Below are 23,425 nucleotides of genomic sequence, written 5' to 3'. Positions count from 1 at the left end.
TTTAAAAATATCTGCGTCATGAATTCATCATTAAACGATTGTCAATGTTACATGTGACGATTAGTTGGTGTTTGTGTTGATCCGTGGTGCACGTGGTGTAGCTGTGGGCCGTTACTACCGGAAATGCGTCACTCTGGTGTTTTGTTGTGTTCCTGTAATGGCGGAACACACGGAGGGAGAAAGCGTTGGGTTTAGTGCTAACAGGTCAGATTATATTCCGTATCAGTGATTTACTCTGTCTACAGATATTCCATTAGTAATAATGTGAGTGAGATTTATAAATTACAGTTAATAAATTGTTCAGTTTGACCGAGAGGGTCTGAGTTTTGTGTATTTAGTAGGCTAGCATAGCATGCTAGTGTGGTTTTTAGTTTAGACACACAATACAGAGGCTGCTCGATGCTGGTGGATGTTTATAAAGCTGTTTATTGTATTCAGCTGCAGTTTATTAGTAAATAATGTGTGATATTTATCTCTCATTTTGGTTTTTTTAATGAAGCATAACACGGCATGTCGTAAACAGATGCAAAATTGGGATGTGCCGTTTTTTGTTTTGGCTGTATGACTCGATGTAGTTTCTCTGTAGCAGTAGGATGGCGCAGCAATCAGCCCCCCGGTTCCCCGGCGCTGTCCCTCCTGTGACTGGGGCATTACCACGTAGGCAGCCGTTACTAAGCACTCCCTCCACTCCGCCGTTCACGGTGATGAGAGGCCCAACTCCAGCAGCGCGAGCCCCGTTCGCACGGATGCCCTTTGACCCCAGTGTCCCTCCGCCGGTGGGCACCGCCCATTTACAGGTACTATGTTTATTAAGTAGGTTTTGGTGCTAATCTCGTATTTCCCTTGGAAACGGACCAGCATAGGATCACTGCTGATTAACTCATTGGAACATTTTCAGCAAAACAATAACGATGACATTGTAACATATGAGTGGATTAGATAGAGTCATGTTTAAACATGTATTTTTCATTGCTGCTTTGAGAAACAGCCATCAAACTAACACTAACCAGCCAACAGCATCCTGTAGGAAGTTTTCTATTTACCAGACATTTACATGCCATGTCTTTGTGTGATGAGAGAACAACACACATGCACATAGTGCTCATAGCCTAAACTGTAGACAGTGGGTTTATGTTGTCTGTTAGTTTTTGTTTTTGTTTGTTTTTTATTTTCACTGCTATGCTGAGAATGGCTTTACCACATCCGTTATTTCTGACGTTAAAACCTGGCTGATGCCTTTGGAGGATCAAGTGTTATTATAACAGTAAACCTTCACATAATGTACAGTTAACCTAGTAAACAAAGTAGGTATACCTCATACATTGGTCACTTGTCCAAATGTAACTAAGTAATTAACTACAGTTAATTATCCTAGACTGGTAGCCATTGAGTGTTATCTTTGTTACTGATGCCAAATATCGAATGAAGTTGTATGACAGTGTCATCTCATGAGAGTATGAAAGTCATCTCATATGAACAACTGCATTTGTATTCATGCAGTTCTCATGGACATTTTATAAGGTTAAATGTAACTATAATCAGTAGAAATAGTACAATGTGTTGTTTGTTAAGAAATTAAGAATTGTTCTTGTTTGCAGATTACTGTGGTAAGCAGGATAACTCATAGACAGTTATTTTAGGCAAAGTTAATCAAGTTTGGCCTTGCTTACCATCTCATGTATGACTTATAGCACCATTATTAGTATGTATTAACCTTCAGAATACTACTTTAAACAATGTTGTGTAGCTAACTTTTGTTAGTTTCTATTGCTGTTTTTTTTTTTTGTCCTCTAAGAGACCACCGTTCATTCCACCTCCTGTAAATGCCATGCCTCCTCCTCCTGGACTCATCTTCCCTCCCGGTATTCCACCTTCGGCTTCACCTACTGCTGCTTCTCTCACCTCTACAGAAGAGATCTGGGTAGAAAACAAGAGTCCAGAAGGAAAGGTAAGTGTCTCTACATTTGCTGTATGTATTAGTGTATGTATAGCTGTTACAGTAGCTAAATACTAAAAATAGCTAAAAAAAAAAAAAGCTAAGTGTCTATTGTATTCATGCATCCCATTATGTTTTTTTGAATAGTTCAGCAAAGTTAACCCCAAGTTGCACAAGTTCTACTTTTCCAAAGGAGGCTATTTGATTAACATAACTAATGTTTTTATACTTTTAGCTATAAAAAAAGTAAACATAACCTTTTTGCTTTCCTTTAGGTGTATTACTATAATGCACGCACAAGAGAGTCGGCTTGGGCAAAACCAGAGGGTGTGAAGGTGATCCAACAGGTTGAACTCACGCCTCTGATGATGAGCCAGGCGGCAGGAGTGGCCTCCAGCAGCCCCAGCCCTTTAAACAACCTCCCAGCAACAGCTGCTGCATCCTCAAATACTACACACATCACCCAGGCTTGTTCCACAGTCATGAGCTCCACCTCCACCCCCAGTACAAATGTAGTCTCGCCTCTTCTCCCCACTCCTGGAACAGGTAGATATCACTTGCTCCAAACCCACACTTTGGCTTGAAGTTTACTTTTCTGTCTGATTTGTGCCAGTGTATAAGTATATGTAAAAATGGTGTATTCTATTCAATTTTACTTGTATGGTGCTTTTAAGAACACACAGTCACAAAGCAGCTTTAAGTAAATCCTAGACTTTTGTTTAGAATTGATTGTCTGGGTGACTTTTGATGATAATTTTAGTGCAAATGCTTATTTTTAATCACTATTTAGTATTAAGATGATATTTGAATGTAAACATTATAGCACAATATATTAAACAAACATTAGCACATTAGACCACAGTTTGTCTTAAAGATCCATTCCAGGTTTGTACAGAAATATCTCTTCTCCCTGACATGTCAAATATGGATAGAAAATATAAATATTAATGCTAATTTTGTCTCAACTTTATCTGTTATCCTCTCCTGGTTTTTACAGTTCAAGAAGGCACAGATCTGTCATCCGCGGTAACTGTTGCCCACACTGTGGCCATTACCCCCGTAGTTGCTGTCAATGCCCCTGCAGGGGCAGTCACTGTCACAACTGGGCCACAGTCACTTTCAGTGGCATTACCCCACGCCGTGCCACAGCCCGCTGCAATCCCACCATTCCCACCGGTCATGGTGCCACCTTTCAGAGTGCCTCTGCCTGGATTGCCCATCCCACTACCCGGTAGGTTGAATCTCTCTCTTGACACCTGCAGCGACACCAGTTTTGAGCTCCATCTGAATGCCTCCTCTCTTTACATAATATTGATCTTAATAGTCATCATTTTGTCTGTTCCTTCATTTTTTCTGTTGAAATTGCTAGTTGCATGCTGTATAATTTAATATAATTATATAAGAGCTTTGTGAGAGTGATCCATAGATGGCAGTATTACTCTCTTTTTTATTGTAAAATTTTATTAGAATTATTATACTACATACAGATTACATAATTGCTAGTTTCCTGGACAGTTTAGTCTTGGTGTATATTTTCGAGAAGTTTTTGCAGAATGATAGTCAGTCTCGTGTATCAGACTGACAAAATAATTACAGACACAGAACCTGTTGGTTGTTTGACCTTCGGGCTGAGACTTCTCTGCCTGTTACCTGTGAATTCTAGCTGACACCTGTCTTTTTCTGACCAACGGTCTGTGCTTGCTTGATTCTTTTAGGTGTAGCAATGATGCAGATAGTCAGCTGTCCTTATATAAAGACTATCTCTCCCAGCAAGAATGGTAATTCCCTCTCCATCGCTAGCCGGCATGCTGGTGACTGTTGTGCATCTACGCTTTATGTATTGTATTTACCTTGTAGTTCTAAAGAGCCCATCATTTCTAACCAAAATTTAAAGACGCTTTTGTTTTCTTGTTTTGGAGTGCTTTTAAAATGCAGAGAGTTAAGGAAATAAAGATTTTAGCTTCCCATATCTCATGAGCTTACATTTTCTTGTAGCTATGAACTGCTGTTCATGCGTCAAATCTTTGTGCTTCTCTGTATTTGTGGTATATTTGTGTGTCATTGCTGTGGCATGCACTGTTGTGTTGTCAATGTCAAATGCCATTCTAAAGGTGACCTTTGATTCTGGACTAGATTTGATTAACTTTGTTCAAAGAATATCAAAGACATTTCTCCAGATACTAAAGTTTTTGAAATAGCTTCTTGATGGCTTTAACTGCAAGCAAGGTAAATACACATGTTCGCCCATTCGGATATAGTTATATAGTGCAAGAAAAAACATCCAGTGACTGGCAGTTCTGTGGGTGGAAATCATGAGACAGGTCAGAGGAGAATGGCCAGATTTAATTAAGCTGATGTGATGTCTGCAGTGACTCTGTAGTAACTCAGGTTGCCAGTTTTTATCAAAATTATGTTTAACAGTCGACCTATAAAGGTTTTTAGTAAGGGACAAAATATAAAACTGACCAGTGAGGCTGCACTAGAATACTAAAAGTTTTATTCACATATGAAACACTTTGTGCTATTTGTCTTCTGGCCCTTAATCAGTATCAGTTTCTGACCACAGGATGCCATTAGCTGGACATTATTGCTTGATGGACTATTCTCAACACAGTGTCTCAAAAATCCAAGCAACACTGTTATGCCTAATTCACTAGAACCCATTTGACACACTGCCGAAGTATCCATGGCACAAATAGCATCTGGTCAGCTGTGGTGCTTAGGAACAAATATTTTACACAGAGTGATCATTTACCTACACAGCGACTTTTATGGTCCTATGTGGACCTACTGCCAGTTTAGTTAACAAAAGCTCTAAATTATTTAATTATTTTTTTTTTAAATTTCTGCTTCTTAGTAAGGGCTTCTGCTATATTTTCACTTTCATTGCCACTCGGCATGTGCCCTTATCTTTTGTACAATTTAATATGTATTTTTCCATTACGAAAAGATTTTCAGCTTTACATGAATATAGGAATTACAGTACTCTTTACAATGCACTTATTGCAGTCTTATATACAATATATATGTAGTCAAGCTGTTCTGTGTGGGTTCTTGGGCCGTTTCACATCTGTTTTTTTTCTTCAGCAAATGAGATGCATGCACAGTTTGAATCAGGTCAGGTGATCGACTTTTGACGTATGCTTCAGGTTATTGTCCATCTGCACTGTGATGGCACTGTCCAATAAATTTAGGCATTTGGCTGTAACCGAGCAGTAATTTTATTGCTCTAAATACTTCAGAATTTATTCTACATTTTTTGTCAACAGTCACATGATCAGTAAATCGAAGGGAACCAGTTCATTAATGTCCACACCGTAAGATGAGGCATGCTTAGGATAATGATAAGGTTTACCGTACTCTTCTCTTCCCATCGTTCTACAAGTTGCTCTTTTGTTTCATTTGTTTTTTAGTTAGCTGTAACTCTAATCTGGTCTGTTTTAGAGGTTCACTAGTAGTTAACATCTTATGGTAAACTCTGTATTTACTTTTGGTGAGGTCTTCTGTTTCTTCTCCTGATGGGTGACCTTGATCTGTTGTGAAGGGTTTTTTCTTCACCAGAAAAATTCTTCTCATGAACCACAGAAGTTTACCTGTTGTCCTTTTATGTCTTTTATTGTTCCTGAGCTTTCCTTTCTTTGTCATAATGTATCATATAGTTGATTTGGCCATCTAAGGTTTTTGCCATCTCACTGATTATTTTTATTTATTAGTATTATAAATTTTTTAGTGTGTGTGTGGTGGCTTGTGTTTTTTGTGTTTAATGCCTCACTGGCAATTACAGCTATTTGGACTAGTCAATAGCTGTAAATTCCAAATGCAAATGTTAACTATAGACCTTTTTTTAATGAGGGAATAACAGACTTGGCCATGCAATAGTTGAGCAGCCACCTGAATAATTCTGATAAACACTGTTGGCCTGATTTGGATGTAAATACCTTCAAATTAAAGCTGAACATTTGGAATTTGGGAACATATTCATATAACAGTAACTATGTCAGTGTCCCAATATTTTTGGGCCAGCTAACTATCGATAATATCATATAATATAGAATGATTGTGAAGACTCTACAAATAGTTTAAGTTCTGGCCATTGCTGAAAGTATGTTAATGGCAAGTGTGTGTGTGTGTGTTTTTTCTAGGTATGCTTTCTGGCATGGCACCTTCGCTTTTACCCATGATGCCTCCTCAGATGACAATAGCAGCAACCACGTCCCCACTGTCAGGAGGAGATTGGTCAGAGTTTAAAACTGCAGAAGGGAAATCATACTATTACAACAAACGCACACTGGAGACTACCTGGGACAAGCCTGAGGAGCTCAAAGACAAAGGTCTGGGTGTGAAGCAAGGCAGAATACTTACTCTCTGAAATGGGCCTGTGTTCAATACTGAAATAAGAAATTAGTGACTTAATCTTGACTCTAGATAAAAATTTTAGGAGGCTTTTTCCAATTTCATCAGGTTTACTGACAGCACAACCTTAAGGCCTGACTTGGGTACATGGCCCTACAGCTATGTTTTGGCATAATTTGAAAGTAGATTCCTTAACCGGTAATCACTTTGTGATCCTAACAGAAAAGGAGCTTGATAAAGCAAAGGACTCTGAAGATTCTCAGGAAACTGAGTTCATGCAGGTGGACAATGGGAGCCCCATGATTTATCCACCTATAGAGAAAAAGGAGGTATATTTCTGCTGGATTATCATAGCCATGTGTCATGGTGGAATAGTTGCATAAACAGATATTGTCTATAATTAATAAATGACCTGTACTGGGTTGGTATTTAGTTTTATTCAATCTTTTTTGGTATTGTTTTGATTGTAGGAGCCCAAGGAGGTAGAGTTGACTGAAGAGGAGAAGGTTGCTAAGAAATCCAGACCTGTAGCCACCAACCCCATTCCAGGCACGCCATGGTAGGCCGGAGTGGAGCACACAATTTCTGTTTAAGTCCCTATCTATCTGTTTTGGATATTAGTATAAGGAGTCATAGAGTGTAATTGACTGTGTTAGTATGCAGCTGCTTAGATTCATGTCCAAAGTATTCCTTTAAACTCTAAATCTCACTTGCTCATTATTAACATTATTATTGAATATTATTTTAATAGGCTTCACAATATTTAGACCAACTTAAAAAGGTAGTTTTATTGCTATTATAAATCCCTAAGTCTTTTGTCGCTGTTCCTTATATCCAAATATAAATGTTTCTAGATCCCAAAAAAGGAAAATTAATCTCAGTGATTTCAACCAAGGCTTGATTGATTGCACCAAAAAGTATTTCTATCTTCAATACATTTCTGAAAATCTGTAGGAATTACAGTGTTCAGTTCCAACATATTGTGGAATCCATGTCACAAAGCGTCAATGCTGTTTTGAGAGCATAGAAAGGCCAAAACTATTGGACTAGTGTTCTCTGTGTGTGTATATGAGATGTTTGCCAATAAATGATCTGAATTCATTAATGTCACACAGTCAAGTCAGTTGTGTGTCTTTTAATTCAGGGCTCAACCATGGTAAATGTTTCACCTTAATTCACTGGGTCAACACATCTCAATATTTCAAAATTTCAAAACTTCCTGAATAATTACACAAACGTATTTTATTTAAACATTTGTATTAACTTTTAGTCTGAAACCAGAATATTACAGTGTTGGAATTTATGGACCTTTATTTTGTGCATAAAACATACAGACCATTCAGTGTTCAGTTCTGTTTCCATGTCAGGTGTGTGGTTTGGACTGGTGATGATCGTGTGTTCTTCTACAACCCCACCACACGTTTGTCCATGTGGGAAAGGCCGGAGGAGCTGGTGGGGCGAGCTGATGTTGATAAGAGTATACAAGAGCCACCCCATAAGAGAGGCCAGGACAATGGCCCTAAGTCAGGTTAGTACTCTTCATGTGAACATGGTCACAAGAGTAAATCAGGTTTCAGTACATTAAATACATATTATGTCTACAGTATTCATATAAGCATTGGCTCGGTGCTTAAACATTTAATGCAAGAGACCCCAGTATTGACCCATGTGTCATCTGTCTTGAATGACTTGCTGATTTTCCACAGCTCTGTCCAAACCATCTGTCTTTAACAAAATGTGTGTGTCTGTGTGTGATCAGTAATTGTTAAGCAGGAACAAGAGCTTGCAGCTACAGAGGATACATCAGAGGATGAGCCCAGCAGTGCCAAAAAAAGAAAGTAAGGTGTTTTTTTTTTGTTGTTTTTTTTTAAGAATCAGTTCAGAAATACTCCATTCTCCAACTTTGTCCATTTTAGCTTGCATGTCTGTATTCTGTTTTGTTGCTCTAATTCAGGGAGACTTGGAGAAGTGCTTTAATATCTTGGGTCACTAGGTCACTAAAAAACTCTTTTGGTGAATAATACAATGATTAAAAAAACAGACAATACTAAAAAAAACATTGCATGTCCAAAAATGATCTTGCTTATTAACAGTTATTACTAAACACTGCCATATACCCACAATTTCTCACAGGTGACAATTCTTGTTCCCCATTTCATTTACAGTTTTTAACACGCTCTTGACCTGCTCATTTCTTTTGTGGTGACTTAACTGAAGCCATCTTTAGGGCCAGCATTGTTTTAGTTTAAGTGAATTTTTAAATGATCACTTGGAGGCCCAAGGGGTTATGTTTATTAATGTAGAACTTGGATTCCCGAAAAAAATGTTAAAAACTTGTCAGAAGCTAAATGTAAACAGCAATAAAATAAATGTATGGATATAGGTATGTTGACGCCTGACCATCAGTATGTGCATGTTGAACATCCCATTTTAAAAACATGGTCATCCAAGGTCCACTCTTTTAGAAGGTTGAGAGGTTGAGGTTTTGAGTCCTCATAGTAATTAACTGACTTACTAAAGAATTTTGTGCCCAAATTGGGAAACGATATTGAGAACATCAACATAACAAAGCATGCTAAATAAACAAAATCCCTTGTCGGTTGAGCAGTGGCAACAATATGCAACTCTATATTTCCCGCTCGTCCAGGCAGTGCAGAAAATATAGAAAGTAGTGACTTCACTACTCTCGTAACCTGAGCAGAGAGAAAACTGTGCACTAATTTTGACAGAACAAACTTAAGTTGAAAAAGAAACGTGTGTATATATGAAGTATGTATTAATACATTAGTGTGTGAGAGAGATGTGTGAGACGCACATAGTTTTATATCTTTTGTTAGACAAGGTGAGCGTATAAATGGTAAACCTTGACAGATGATTAGAAAAATCAAAAGCAAGATTTTGTATGATTAGATTAAACACTGACCTGAATGACCTCATATCGTACTGTTAGCAAGTAAAATTTATCATGCATCATTGTTTCTTACATTCATCCCGTTTTGCACCTATACTGTACTTTACTAAGTCTTCTTGCTCACTTTTAACTTTTTATTTCATTTTATTACAGTATTTTCTGCACTATAAGGCGCACCTAAAAGCCTTAAATTTTCTCAAAAATCGTCCGTGCGCCTAATAATCCGGTGCGCCTTATGTGTGCACCGAGTTCCAAAAATCTGTAAAAATGTTGTTGTGTGACTTTAGTAAGCGCTCCGCTTGATTGACTGTCCGACCATTTCCCGCTGACACAGGGATGTAATACATACACTACGTACGCTGGCAGCGATAAACCAATCAGAGAACATTACGTAATATGTACAGTACGTACGCTTACCTTCGCCACGCCTCCGGTGGTAAATGCACCTTACGTTGGTTTGCCATCCGCCAGTAAAAATCAGATGCTTATGTGGCACAATTCAAACTACAGACTATCAGTTACGCAGTTGTAAATGGGAATAGAGCAGCTGAAAGAATCCAACATCAATCTATCTATGGTTTTGAAGTGGAGGAAGCAAGAAAATGAACTGCGCCAAGTTAAGAAAACACAGTAGATGAGGACTTTGATGGATTTGTGGGAGAAGATTGATTAAAAATAGTTTGTGTGTTGTTACATAGTAGAATAAAGTTCAACTAAACTCACTGTTTTGCTTCTGTTACCTTTTTTTGTGGAACGTATGTTTTAGCATGCGCCTTATAATACGGTGCGACTTATGTATGGGTTAAGTACAGAAATAGACCCCGTAATTGAGACTGCGCCTTATAATCCGGTGCGCAAAATACTGTAAATTTTTTAATTTTTGTTTTACTTTCTGTCCTTACAGCTCTACCTCAGAACTGTACTGAACTCTTCACCATCTTATTTTTCCTTTAACATGATCATCTTATTTTGTCTTGTAGATTAGAGGAGAAAATGGAGGCAGATTTGGAGAAGGAAGCAGCAGTGGAGGCTGAGCTGAGAGCAGCGAGGGAGCGCGCCGTGGTTCCACAAGAGACTCGGATGAATCAGTTCAAAGACATGCTGCTAGAGAGAGGGGTAAACCCAAAGTACTCTCGCATACTTTACTAAGTCTTTTTATTTGTATTAACACAGCTCTCGCTAGACTAGATCAAATATCCCTTTTAATTGATACCTAATATGAGTTTCTTAAAGGGATTTTCTTACCTCTGTTCATTAAAGGTTAAACGTGTTGCTGACTTGCAGCTTTAAGTCTCATTAAGAATGCTCTCCTGACATTTCAACTTATCAGAGTAACATTGATCTTTCTCGTCTCATCTTCTCATCAAATACGAGCAGCGCTTCTCCCCTCGCCGTGATCAATGGCAGCAGATTAGTTGGTTCTTACATTAAAAAATAAACTGCTCTGTTATGTATGGGCTTGAGAGCTCTTTAAGGTATTTGCCCTTTGCCGGTGTGTTCCATCAGATAAAAGGCAGCTTTATGCAGTCAGAAGGAGCAGACATCAAGTGAGACCCTCCCCTCCTTTAGCTCCCATGTGTTCAGGAGACTATAATGTAGCAACTAGAGCAGCCACTGGGAAAGATGTAGAGGAGCACCCATCACATCTCCTTTTGTCCCTTACTAATTACCCTAGCCTTGTCCTTGCCAATTAGTGTGTGGAGAGAGCTGCAGAGGTGCTGGGCCACCCCACCGTGTGTGTTATTCATTAGAGATGCTGATGTGGAGGGGGATGAAACGTGGCAGGCACACACCCTGACTCCAGCACTGTGGGGGGGACGTGCTCAGAAGAGCTCACCCGCTGAATGTCCTGCTCATTAGAATGGGCGTAACTACAGAGGAAAGAGGCATTAAAAGCTCCAATTTCCTGGTTGTTGTTTCTATATTTGTTTCTCTCTTTCTGTGGCAGGTTTCAGCGTTTTCTACATGGGAGAAAGAGCTACATAAGATAGTCTTTGATCCTCGTTATCTGCTTTTGAACCCCAAAGAACGGAAGCAGGTACCTGCACAATGTTATGCATGCAAAGGCATACTCTTTTTTTCGGTCTTATGATATCAAATATTACACCTGGGGTGAATTTATCCCAGTATTCATTATAATGAATTAACATTAAACATCAGCTCAGCTTATTTTTAGTATACCACTTTTTTTAACCTCGCCTTCATCCACTGCATCTGCAGGGTTTTTTTTAAATAACCATGAATAAATTATTCTCCTGTACTGAATGGAAAAGCTGATTTATGAAAACTTAAGTGTCAATTGAGTTTGGTTCATTTCTTATCAGTACAAACTATATGAGCTATATATGTAACCATATGACAGATATTTAATTAAGACTTTAATTAAAAAGATTTATTCTAACAACAGATAAATTAGAGAATGTGTAAGTAAAGTAACTATGACGTTTTATTCAACTATCAAACATTAGAGTAAGTCAGTAAAATGTAAGCAAACCCCTTTCTGAAGGAGTAGTCCTACTTCTAAAATGACAGGTTATATCTATGGATAGATAAGATAAGATAAGATATACCTTTATTTGTCCCACAATGGGGAAATTTCTCTGTTACAGCAGAAAAAATACATATAAAAAAAGAATAAAGACATAATATAATATACATAATATACAAAAAACAAAAATGTATAAAAAGAGTAGTGGTTACACTGAAGACATATTGCACATAGGTAATATTGTACATTTTTCAAAATTTCTGTTATTGCACATGTTTAAAATACTTTGTTATTGTTTATTATTACAGTAATAACAGTGTGTATTATGGTGACTAGTCCACTAGGAGCAGCTTTAATTAGATAATTAGTCTAAATTAATAATTGGAGCAAGTTTCTTAGTGGATGTAATATGTAATGTTTGGATCATTATAAATCAGTCTTGAGTTAACATGTATGCCAACACATGCAGTAAATATGGAAAAAAGAAGCACTTTGTGATCCCTAAATCCTAACTGGCATCTGCACAGGTATTTGATCAGTACGTAAAGACACGTGCTGAAGAGGAGAGGAAGGAGAAGAAGAACAAGATAATGCAAGCTAAAGAGGATTTCAGGAGGATGATGGAAGAAGCCAGACTTGGTGTCAGGTGAATACTTGGACCCACTTTAACATGTGCCTTGCTAAACACCACAATAATGCTGCTCTCTGTATGAAAATGGTGCAATACCTGTGTTTTGATTAGTTCATTTGATTTTCTGATTGATTTTGTGTAGATTTAAGACAAAGAAATATTCAAATACTAGCATCATGAGTGAATTTATTTGAATAAATGTGCACATTTTTAAACCATATAAACACATACAGTGGGATGAAATATTGTTCCAGCCGAATAATGGTGAAGGACACAAGACAAAACAGCGCATCTGTGCACATGGCTCTGTAAAATTTAAAAGAGTACAACAAATTTAAGACAAACTTACACATAGATATTTAGATGAATTGTGCCTCTTTTGTTCATTTTTTTATTTTTATTTTTTTAGAACCACGTTCAGCGAGTTTGCAACGAAGCACGCTAGAGATGCACGGTTTAAAGCTATTGAGAAGATGAAGGACAGAGAATCCATTTTCATTGAGTTCATGACATCTCTCAAAAAGAGAGAGAAGGAGAACTCGAAGAACCGAGGAGAAAAGGTGAGCATGCTAACCATATCCTAATTTCCACTATAAATGATGGCACTAATGAACAAAAAGTGGGATTATCTGGATTGATAGACCCAGTACACAAAGGACTGCAGTTTCCTTCATACCCTCCTCCAGGATTTTGTGTAGGCTGGAATGAAGTAGTTATGCTTAAGTAATGGGCGAACTGTGCTGATTGCCTTTGGCAGCTAAAGGTCAGCAATAAAACATTAATAGCAACAAAATGTCACCTGTTTGGGGAGGGGTGATAGGTGGGGAGGTCTTCACAGAGTGGGGTTCACCAGAGGATGCCAATCTACTGCCACTAAGGTTGCTTTAACAAACAACACTTATGCATAGTGTAATGACCAGTCAGACCAGAGCACAGGAAACTGGCTATTAAATCAGAGGTTCTCACCGTTTTTGCAGCCAGGGACCCATATTAACATCATAAAGCTACACCAGTAATCACTGAATACCTTCTGTCTAAATCAGCATTATTTGAATTCTTATTTTTGATCTACTTAATTTTCAAATTAGATTTTGATTGATAGTTTACTTGCATGCTACTCTGTTACTATAGCAATGTATCAGATGTATGTATGCTAAAACACTTTGTGTGATTATGCAAAAAAAATCGTGCATGTACATGTCCAGACATCAGACTGGGGAATGTGGAAAACCAAAAAAAAAAAACAACCTGTTTCTACAGCCTGAAATGCCATGTTGATAAGCAAGATCAGAAGAGAACGATCAAACCAGTTTGATCTGACAGGGAGGCTATAATAACTTAAATAACCCCTCTTTACAACCGTAGTGAGCAGAAAAGCATCTTCCGATGCACAGCACACACAGATGAAATTTGCATAAGCACAACAACATAAGAGCACATCAGGTGTCACTGCAGATCAAGAATCACAGGCTCATCGAAACTGGACAGTTAAACATTACCAAAAATACAGAAAGCACATTAGCTACAGGATGTCTGTTTAATAGCTTTGTGTCAGGTTGATTGTGAGCCATGCTGTTTTAGGTGAGACAGGACTTCTTCGAGTTGCTGTCTGATCACCATGTGGATGGTCAGCAGCGCTGGAGCAAAGTTAAGGAGAAGATGGAGACGGATCCTCGGTACAAAGCAGTGGAGACTTCAGCTGCACGAGAGGAACTCTTCAAAAGCTTTGTGGAGAAGCTTGCCAAGGTAAATGGGACTTCTGTGCATTCATGTTTGTGTTTTAAGCTTAACTTTGCATGATTTATAAAATTGGTTTTCTTTGTATACATCCATCTCATTAAAAACTATTGAAAATGAAATAATCCCCGTCACGGACTAACCGCTGTTGCTTTAGTTTGTGCTCTTTTATTCAGAAATATAACATTAGCTTTTTATGTTTTCAGGCATTTTCTAGTTCTAGCCCCACTTTACCCTGCAGTGGTTGTCAGGAACAATTGTTAAGCTGTGTTTATCTCCCCTTACTACCTTCCTCAGAACTCAAACTCAGAGAAGGAAAAGGAGCTGGAGAAGCAGGCGCGGATCGAAGCCAGTCTGAGGGAAAGGGAGCGGACGGTGCAAAGATTTCGCTCTGAGCAGACCAAAGAGATTGACCGTGAACGAGAGCAGCACAAACGAGAGGAGGCTGTGCAACACTTCAAAGCTCTCATGTCTGATATGGTAAGATGTGTGTAACCACTGGCCAAAAATCACTTTGAATTACCTCGACATGTGTAAAAAGCTGTGTCACGGTGTGTCACTGTGTGTGTGTGCGCGCATGTGCATGTGTGCGCGCGTGTGTGTCTGTGTTTGGGTTAGGGTTAGAGAACGTCCACAGCAGCATCTTTTATAAGATTCCTTCTTTACAAAATCGGATATGTTGCTCTCAGCAGTCGATTGATGACGTACTTCATCAGCAAATTATCAAGGCTTTCATAGTTATCAAGTCAGTCAGACTCCAGATTCCTGTTTTCATATTCTTCCTCATAACGTTGCTCATTTTCAAGCCCTTAACATGAGTTCTATCAGCTGTAAGAGAGCAGACACTAAACTGTCTTTCAGGTCTGTCAGCAAAACTAAGCACACACATTAAAAACAATGTAGCTGTGAAGATTGATGAAAATGTAGGAAATGTAGGTGTTTCATCTGTAAGTGACAGCTGGCCTCATTAAAAACATTTATGATATGATGAAACCACACTAGCTCATTATTCATTTTGCCCATGCCACTGTTTCCTGAATTTCACACTCAAGCAGTTATTTGAGGTTGCTTCATAGATTTTCCGGTGCTTTTAAATGCCAGGTCAGATCATCAGATGCCTCCTGGTCTGAAACACGACGTTCCCTGAGGAAAGACCACCGCTGGGAGACTTCTTCATTGCTGGAGCGAGAGGAGAGGGAGAGGCTTTTCAATGAGCACATTGAGGCACTAGCTAAAAAGAAGAAGGAGCTGTTCCGTCAACTTTTAGACGAGACGCCCACGGTACAACCCCCATCATCTGCTTTTTCTTTTTTATCATCTTATGTTATCTTAATACTGTTCATTGCTGTGAATTCTTGTGTGGATGAAAGGCAAATAAAATCATTATACCAACTTGCTTCCATCTAAAAGATCACACTGACATCGACATGGAAGGAGGTGAAAAAGGGCATCAAAGAGGATCCAAGGTGTATGAAGTTTTCTAGTAGCGATCGGGTACAAACATTTGTTTCTTTAGTATTTTATTCCTTGTGTATGGCCATAAAGAATCCAGAAGCATTGTACCTGGTTAATTTAGTGATGAGTCTGCTTTGCATTTTTTGCAGAAAAAACAGAGAGAATTTGAAGACTATATTAAAGACAAGCACATTTCAGCAAAAGCAGACTTCAGAACTCTACTGAAAGAGACCAAGTTCATCACATACAAGTGAGTTGATAAAGAAAGCATGGCCTGCCAAACAGCTGGATTTGACTTGGTGATGCTCCAATAAAGACTGCAATAGTACTAAGTGCTCTTCTCTAGAGGCATTAGGATAGTGGGAGACTGCTCCTTTTTCTAGAAACACTATGATAGAGCAGGGGGACCGTACACTTTAGTATAGCATTAGAAACCATGCTGTTCTGTAGCAACACTTTTACAGAGCTGTGAAAGTGTATGTTGTTCTCTAGAGAACCTTGCGTGGTACAGGATAGGTGTTTGGGATCTAACTTTGTACTCTTATAGTTCCACTGGTTTGCCATACACACAAAATGCTCTGCAGCACATTTCAACCGTTCAGCCGTTTAAGTATGAAAGGATCCAGTAGTTTTAATTGCAGCTTTGTTAGATCATAGTGGCATATGCTAGTGATGTATGTTAATTGCTTCAAACATTTTTTTTATGTACTCAATTAATGGGTTCATTTCATTTTAGTTTTATTACAAATGAGGTTTGATTTCATTTTTATTAGTGGAAATGATTGTCAATGTGTTTTTTTGTTTTTTTTTAATCAGATCTCGTAAGTTCATACAGGAGTCTGAGCAGCACTTGATGGACATGACGAAGATCCTGCAGAATGATAAACGCTATCTGGTACTGGACTGTATGTCGGACGAGAGACATAAACTCATCATGGCATACGTGGAGGAGCTGGAGCGCAGGGGACCTCCTCCCCCTCCCACAGCCTTCGAACCTGCCCGGCGTTCCACCAAGTGATCTAACTCAAATACACTCGTTCCAGACCTCCAACTTTTTTTCCCCCCCACTTTGGTTCCATTATCTTCGTATGCTTCCTCAGAACATCTGAGTAAAGCAAGGCTGGTTGACCAGTGGAAGCAGGTGCGCTGATGAACTTCTGTGAAAATTCACCTCTTGCATGAGTGACAGCTGAGAACATCTGTCTAAAACGGTTAGAGAGGCAGTGCAAGCGAGAATCCGTTCCAAGCCCAGATGAACCCACCTGATACCGTTATGGTGTGATGGATTTGCATTAGTTCTGCAGGGTTAACTGTGTTTGTATTGTGCCGAGGAAAATGCCCAGGATCGGGAGAGACAGAGCAGCAAAGACCACCTGTTCCCCCTATTCCACTCCTTTTATCAGAACCTGTGGCCGAATCATAATCCATTAAATTTGCTTTGATTTTTGTACACACAGTTTATCTTTAATATCTGCAACTGCAGTCGTCCACTGTGTCTTTCATCTACTGAAGCACCTCGGTTCATCTCTCGTTTTAACTGACAACTTGTGAAAAAAGATATTTTTTAAATAACGGGTGGGTGTTGATTCCTTCATTACCATATGTAATAGTTTGTGCAAGCAGTGACCAAGCCAGTCTGCTGCTAATGGGGTTTAATTTAATTGATCAAATGTTTTTGAAAAGATGACCATATTTTGTAGCATCAGTGTTTCTGTACAAGTTGACTGGAATAAAAGTGACCTATTTTTTACCTTGTTAATATTTCTTTATTCTTGTTAAAATAATGTTTCAGTTTATAATTTCATTTTCTTGCAGGAAGGTTAGATAATGATAAAATACAGGCCATGCTTTCAGATTGATCTGGAACATCATTTATTTTTGCGCAAATACATATACAAAACATTTCCTCATATTTTACAGGTGAAATAGTTCTATTTGTGGAAATACATTCACAATATTTGGAGAATTGTACAAGGAATTTGCTAACTTTCCAATCCAGAAATGTGCTATTTACAGCTTCTTAACATCAGGCAAGAAGTCAGATAAGGTGTAAATGTAGAGCATTATCTCTTTACATATCAGAATCACAAAATATAACACAAAACATTTCTCTACAGAACCTTTAGCCAACAAAACAAACCATTTTCAAGTTATATTATGACAGATAACAAGGTGAGTGTAATAAATATTGTCCACAAATGGTACTGGTGGGACAATCTTTCAGGGATACTTGGGGTGTGTGCGTCTCTGCTGGAACCTTGTTTGTGAAGCCCTATAGTTTGCTGGTGTTATGGTCATCTTTTAGTGGGTACATGAATGCACTGTGTGTATGGTGTGGAATATTGACGTCAACTTAGATGCAGTGCGCTATTTGTCCAATTGTGTTCATTGGCCTGTGTGTGGAGTTTGCGTGAGGTCAGTGGTTGTAGCTGCTGAGCTTCCTGTTGTTTGTGTGACAGCTGTGTGTTGCTTCTCAGGTAGTGGTTTCGACTACTGCTTGTCCTCTTTGTGGTCCTGATGCTCCCAGGGTATGGGGTCGTTCTCCTGAGACATGGAGCCGCTCTCGCGCTCGTTCCAGAACTGCTCCACATCCGGCGGCACCAGGCCATCTTTATTGCCGTTACCGGAACACTCCTCCTCTTGCTGCTGCTGCTTGTCGGCTCGGGACTCGTCTGTATTCCTCGGAGGAAGGTGGGCGGAAGCCTCGGGTCGCGGGGTGGGCGACCTGGGCGCAGTGGGCGCGTGCGGCCCGGGTTTAGGTTGCGGCTTGGGAGCGTGTTTGCGCAGCGTGAGACGCCGCCACAGGCCCTTGTATCCCTCTCGGAATTCCTCAGACAGCGCGAGCACTATGAGCGGGTTGGCTAGTGAGATGGTAAACATGACGAACTGTGCTGCAACGGCGAACAGCACGGGCGGCATGGGGACGTTACTGTCCGCTGCGTGCCTCATCCACACCCACGACACCCATTGTGGCAGCCACATGGTGGCCATGGCTACGGTCAGGCCGAACAGCATCAAGGTAAGCTTGCGCGACCGGATCTGTGCTCGCAGATTCTGCGTCTTGCTGCAGCGGCGTTGGCATCGGCCGTAAGCGCGCCAGAAGTACAGCAGCGCGAAGCCAAGTGGTGCGCAAAAGGCCAGCAGTGGGTATGCCTTCACGTAAAAGGACATAAACTCACGGGCTTCTGGTGGCACCTCGAGTACACACAGCAGTCCACCCTCTTCCTTCTGCAGCGACGTGAAGAGCCAGTGGGGGAGCGGGAGGACGCAAGCCAAGAGCCATGTGAAAAGCAGCACCACCACGATGGTCTTCAGGCGGATCGTGACTTGCTTGGTCGGGTTACTGACGTACCTGTAGCATGCCTTAGCCATGATGGCCACCGTGAAACTCTTTGCCGCCATGCAGGAATGCACAAACCAGTCGCACGTTTTGCACAAGGCTAAACCCAGAGTCCAGCTGGCGCGGGAGTACGCGGTGGCTTTAAACGGGACGGCGACAGCCAGCAGCAAACCGTCAGCCATCAGGAGGTTGAGAATGAGCGCGTTGATCAGAGAGAGCTTGTTTTTGCGCGCGTTGCCCACCAGCACTCCCACCGCGGTGGCGTTTGCAATGAAGCCCAGGACAGAGATGACGCCCAGTCCTACCGGCACCAGCACTTTCAGGTCGCCCTGCTGCAGGTGCTGATATGCGCCTTTCCCCAGAAACGGTCGTCTGTTCAAGGTGCTGTTAGCCGAGCTGAAATTCCCGTCCTGCAGTTTGTCCATTTCCGCAGAAAAATCAGAAAAAAGTCGAAAATAAATCGTAACTTTCTGTCACGCGTGGCTTATACTCCGTCTGACCCGCGCGTTTTATTCCCGGAGGCTGCGGGTTGCGCGCTGTTATAAAGGCGGAGTGAGACTGACACGTGCCCTCCCCAGCTGACTGTCCGCCTTCGCCTGGACTGGAGCGCCACGTCCTCTCGAGGCCAGTTAGCGTCAGTTAATTACACTTACAATACACTGTGTCTTTCAAACAAGTTGTAAATAAGTACCGGACATTGAGCGAGTTTTACGCGCAGGACACGGATGCACCAGGGCTTAGGGAAGCGTCTCAAATTGTGTGTGTGTGTGTGTGTGTGTGTGTGTGTGTGTGTGTGTGTGTGTGTGTGTGTGTGTGTGTGTGTGTGAGTGAGAGAGAGAGAGAGAGAGAGAGAGAGATGCGACATTTACACACTCATACTTTTGCCATTGTTTGTATCTATGAACTACAGGTTTCTGGTGAATGCGCACATAAGACAAGCTCATGATATTTTGCTCTTTAGCACAGATAAACACAAAACACACTAAACATCTGTAAGGATATATTTCATGATAGTGTTATTCCATATTTTTAAAAGACAAGGACATTACATGCACATCTTTGCAAATCACTGGAAAACAGGTTCAGGGGGAAATGATCTTTTCTCTACATTTCTGCAGGTTCTGAGTTGTGAAATATCTAGAAAAATGTTTCTAGGTCATAGCTTTCAAACTGGAAGAGTTCACACACTAATAAAGATTCAGATCATAATTGTTACATTTATACTTTCAATTCATTTAGTCCACTTCTAAACACATAACAAAATATAAATAATTTTATTATTAAATAATTAAGTACAATTCTCAAAATTCTATCACAGAGTGTTATAACAGAGTGTTCCAAGTGTTGCAGTTTCAATATATTATTATTATTATTATTATTATTATTATTATTATTATTATTATTGTTGTTGTTGTTGTTGTTGTTGTTGTTGTTATAACTTTTTTAAACCTTTAGCACATGGAATCATCTCTCCAAACTTTGGCTCTCTTGGTTTTGGAGGTGTTGTTTGGGTTCATCTGTCCCAGTAGTGAACCGAATCAGTACAAAGTTCTGCTTGATCATGTTTATTCTATCATTGTCTCTTAACTTTTGTTGACTCAATTTAAATATTTAGTGTACCTAATATTTAAGGCACATATTTATAGCATATGTACTACATACCTATACTACGATTTAAATCTACATTTCAATAGCCATCTTTCACCTCATCATCACATTGATACAAATGCACACTAGCTCATCCTATAGATATAATTAGACCAGAAAAATGCCAAAGAAACAAACAAAAACAGTTCCTAATGTTTGGGCTTCGGAACATTAGATCATTTACACCCACAGTACTTATTGTAAATGAAATCATCTCAGAAAATAGCCTTACTGCACTCTGCCTTACTGAAACTTGGATTTAAACAAATGATTACATCAGTCTAAATGAGTTTACCCCATCAGGATATATTTATAAGCACGAGCCTCGTCAGACTGGTCATGGTCGTGATTTCCTTACTGTTACTCAGAGAACACAGTATAGATTTAATTACTGTGAAGTGCTTGTTCTTAATTTTACACTCTCGCACATGCACACGAAAAAATCCCTCTCTTGCTCTAGCAACCGTGTACAGACTCCCAGGCAGTGTTGTAATGTAACGAATTAAAAATACTTCGTTACTGTACTTAAATAGAAATGTCACGTATCTGTACTTTACTTCGCTATTTAAATTTATGTCAACTTTCACTTTTACTCCACTATATTTCCTAGATAAAATGCATACTTTTACTCCGTTATATTTCCAATAAGCATCTTCGTTACTCGTTACTACAAAATAAAATCAGAAGAAATGTGTGCGACTGCAATAAGGGAGGTTTGGCGAATCACTGCTATTAGATTGTATTACGTACGTACGCACGCTCGACGGAGAAGCTCAGGCACGCGCAGCGTGCACGCGCAGTCAGAGCTGGAGGCGTTTATCTATAACGTTAATCGGCGGAAAGCCGCAAAGACGGCAACCAAAAGCTGTGAAATGTCACTATTCTTATTACCAGAGTTGTAGCACAAACAAAATATTAATGCAAACAATCCATTCAATACTAAATAAAAATAACATTTATTGATTTGGTCTTAGTCTTGTGAACATTTTTTTTTTATTATTAATGACTGCATTCATTGGACACACTGTTTGTAGAGAATGCACACATACAGGAACTGATCTGATTCAAGACTGGAATCATGTATAAATTTTGGTTTCCACTTTTCCCATTTTAAATAATACCATAACTTTTGGCTTATATTGTAATATAAAACTCTTCTTGTTTTAAATTCTCACTGAGGGCTAAAACCCCTAAAGATGAAAACCGCCCTGCTCTTATACCTACCAAAAATCACTGAAATTTTACTTTTTACTTTTACTTCAAATACTTAAGTACATTAAATATCAGATACTTTAAGACTTTTACTGGAGTAATATTCTAAAAGGTGACTTTCACTTCTACCAAAGTCTTTTTTTAGTACGATACTTGTACTTTTACTCAAGTATTGCCTTCTACTACTTTATACAACACTGCTCCCAGGACCCTACACTGATTTTCTTAGAGAATTTGCAGATTTTCTTTCAGACCTATTGGTTAATTTTGATAAAGCATCAATTGTAGGAGACTTTAACATTCACGTGGACAATACAAATGATGTTTTGGGACTCACATTTATGGACTTACTAAACTCAATTGGGCTTAAACAAAACATCACTAGAGCAACTCATTGTCTTAATCATGCGCTAGATTTAATAATATCACACGGAATAGATGTCACTGATGACATCACAGACCATTACCTCATAATGTACACACTACCTGTAGAACAGACTAACTGTGTCTCACCACTTTATCGACTCGGTAGAACTATTATTCCAAAAAAACAAAGATAGATTCACAAATAACCTGCCTGATCTGTCTCAACTCCTTACTGTACCTCTTACTAAACACAAACAATCTAGATGTAATGACTAACAGCATAGGTAGTGAAGTGAAGTGAAGGTGACATACAGCTAAGTACGGTGACCCATACTCAGAATTCGTTCTCTGCATTTAACCCATCCAAAGTGCGCACACACACACACAGCAGTGAACACGCACACACCGTGAACACACACCCAGAGCAGTGGGCAGCCATTTATGCTGCAGAGCCCGGGGAGCAGTTGGGGGGTTCTGTGCCTTGCTCAAGGTCCTCAGTCGTGGCCGGCCCAAGACTCGAACCCACAACCTTAGGATTACGAGTCAGACTCTCTAACCATTAGGCCACGACTTGCCCCTATCTTCACTAGCACATTAGACACTGTTGCCCCAATCAGATTAAAGAAGGTTGGAGACAAAACACCTGCACCATGGTATAATAGTCATACTCACATCCTCAAGAGAGAAACCCATAACCTTGAGCGAAAGTGGAGAAAAACTAAATTAGAGGTTTTTAGAATTGCGTATAAGGACAGTATGTCCAGCTATAGACAGGCTCTAAAAACTGCTAGGGCTGAGAACCTGAGCAAACTCATATAAAATAACCAGAAAAATCCCAGGTACAATATCTTTGAAGAGTTTCAGTCAGGTTTCAGGTCCAATCATAGCAAAGAAACTGCACTTGTGAAAGTTACAAATGACTTGTTCCTAGCTTCGGACCAATTATGTCCCTAATAGTTCTACTTGATCTTAGTGCTGCATTTGACACTATAGATCACAACATTCTCCTAGATTGCTTACCAAATTACACAGGTATTCATGGACTGGCTTTAAGTTGGTTTAGCTCCTACCTGTCTGAACGATACAATTTTGTAGAATTAAATGGTGAATCCTCCAGTTTATTGCCAGTTAATTATGGGGTCCCTCAAGGATCAGTCCTAGGACCTCAGCTTTTCTCGATATACATGCTTCCATTAGGGAACATCATTAGAAGACATGGGATTAGTTTCATGACGATGATGATACACAGTTAAATATCTCATCAAAACCAGATGAAATAGCTAAATTGTCAAAATTAACTCAGTGTGTTAGAGAGATAAAAGATTGGATGAGCTGTAATTTTCTGTTGT

The 23,425-nt window shown here is 39.6% G+C and overlaps 2 protein-coding genes across 6 annotated transcripts; one reads left to right on the top strand and one right to left on the bottom strand.

The window, feature by feature from the left end:
• The first annotated feature begins 51 nt into the window (after positions 1–51).
• Positions 52–17,261, top strand: tcerg1a (transcription elongation regulator 1a (CA150)). 5 transcript variants are annotated; one of them, XM_027135773.2, is made up of 21 exons: positions 52–204; positions 587–797; positions 1,796–1,948; positions 2,212–2,482; positions 2,934–3,167; positions 3,652–3,714; positions 6,079–6,267; positions 6,512–6,618; positions 6,760–6,848; positions 7,657–7,817; positions 8,049–8,127; positions 10,181–10,316; positions 11,149–11,238; positions 12,216–12,334; positions 12,729–12,879; positions 13,901–14,065; positions 14,354–14,536; positions 15,158–15,337; positions 15,467–15,550; positions 15,661–15,761; positions 16,328–17,261. In XM_027135773.2, exons 1-21 carry the CDS (start codon positions 158–160, stop codon positions 16,527–16,529), a joined length of 3,015 nt encoding a protein of 1,004 aa, XP_026991574.2. In that variant the 5' UTR covers positions 52–157; the 3' UTR covers positions 16,530–17,261. The 5 variants fall into 5 exon arrangements, with proteins under 5 accessions (XP_026991574.2, XP_026991578.2, XP_026991575.2 ...); XM_027135774.2 differs by having other exon boundaries at positions 77–204; positions 590–797; XM_027135775.2 differs by having other exon boundaries at positions 144–264.
• A 91-nt stretch (positions 17,262–17,352) lies between these two features.
• On the bottom strand, positions 17,353–19,616 carry gpr151 (G protein-coupled receptor 151). Its single transcript, XM_027135885.2, has one exon. The coding sequence runs from the start codon at positions 19,274–19,276 to the stop codon at positions 18,002–18,004; it is 1,275 nt and encodes a 424-aa protein (XP_026991686.1). The 5' UTR covers positions 19,277–19,616; the 3' UTR covers positions 17,353–18,001.
• Between the last annotated feature and the right edge of the window lie 3,809 nt (positions 19,617–23,425).

The sequence above is a fragment of the Tachysurus fulvidraco genome, chromosome 17 (genome assembly GCF_022655615.1).
Source record: "Tachysurus fulvidraco isolate hzauxx_2018 chromosome 17, HZAU_PFXX_2.0, whole genome shotgun sequence".
In the NCBI taxonomy this organism is placed as follows: Eukaryota; Metazoa; Chordata; class Actinopteri; order Siluriformes; family Bagridae; genus Tachysurus; species Tachysurus fulvidraco.
The sequence above is the reverse complement of the archived record's forward strand: the minus strand, read 5'-3'. Positions and strand labels throughout refer to the sequence as shown.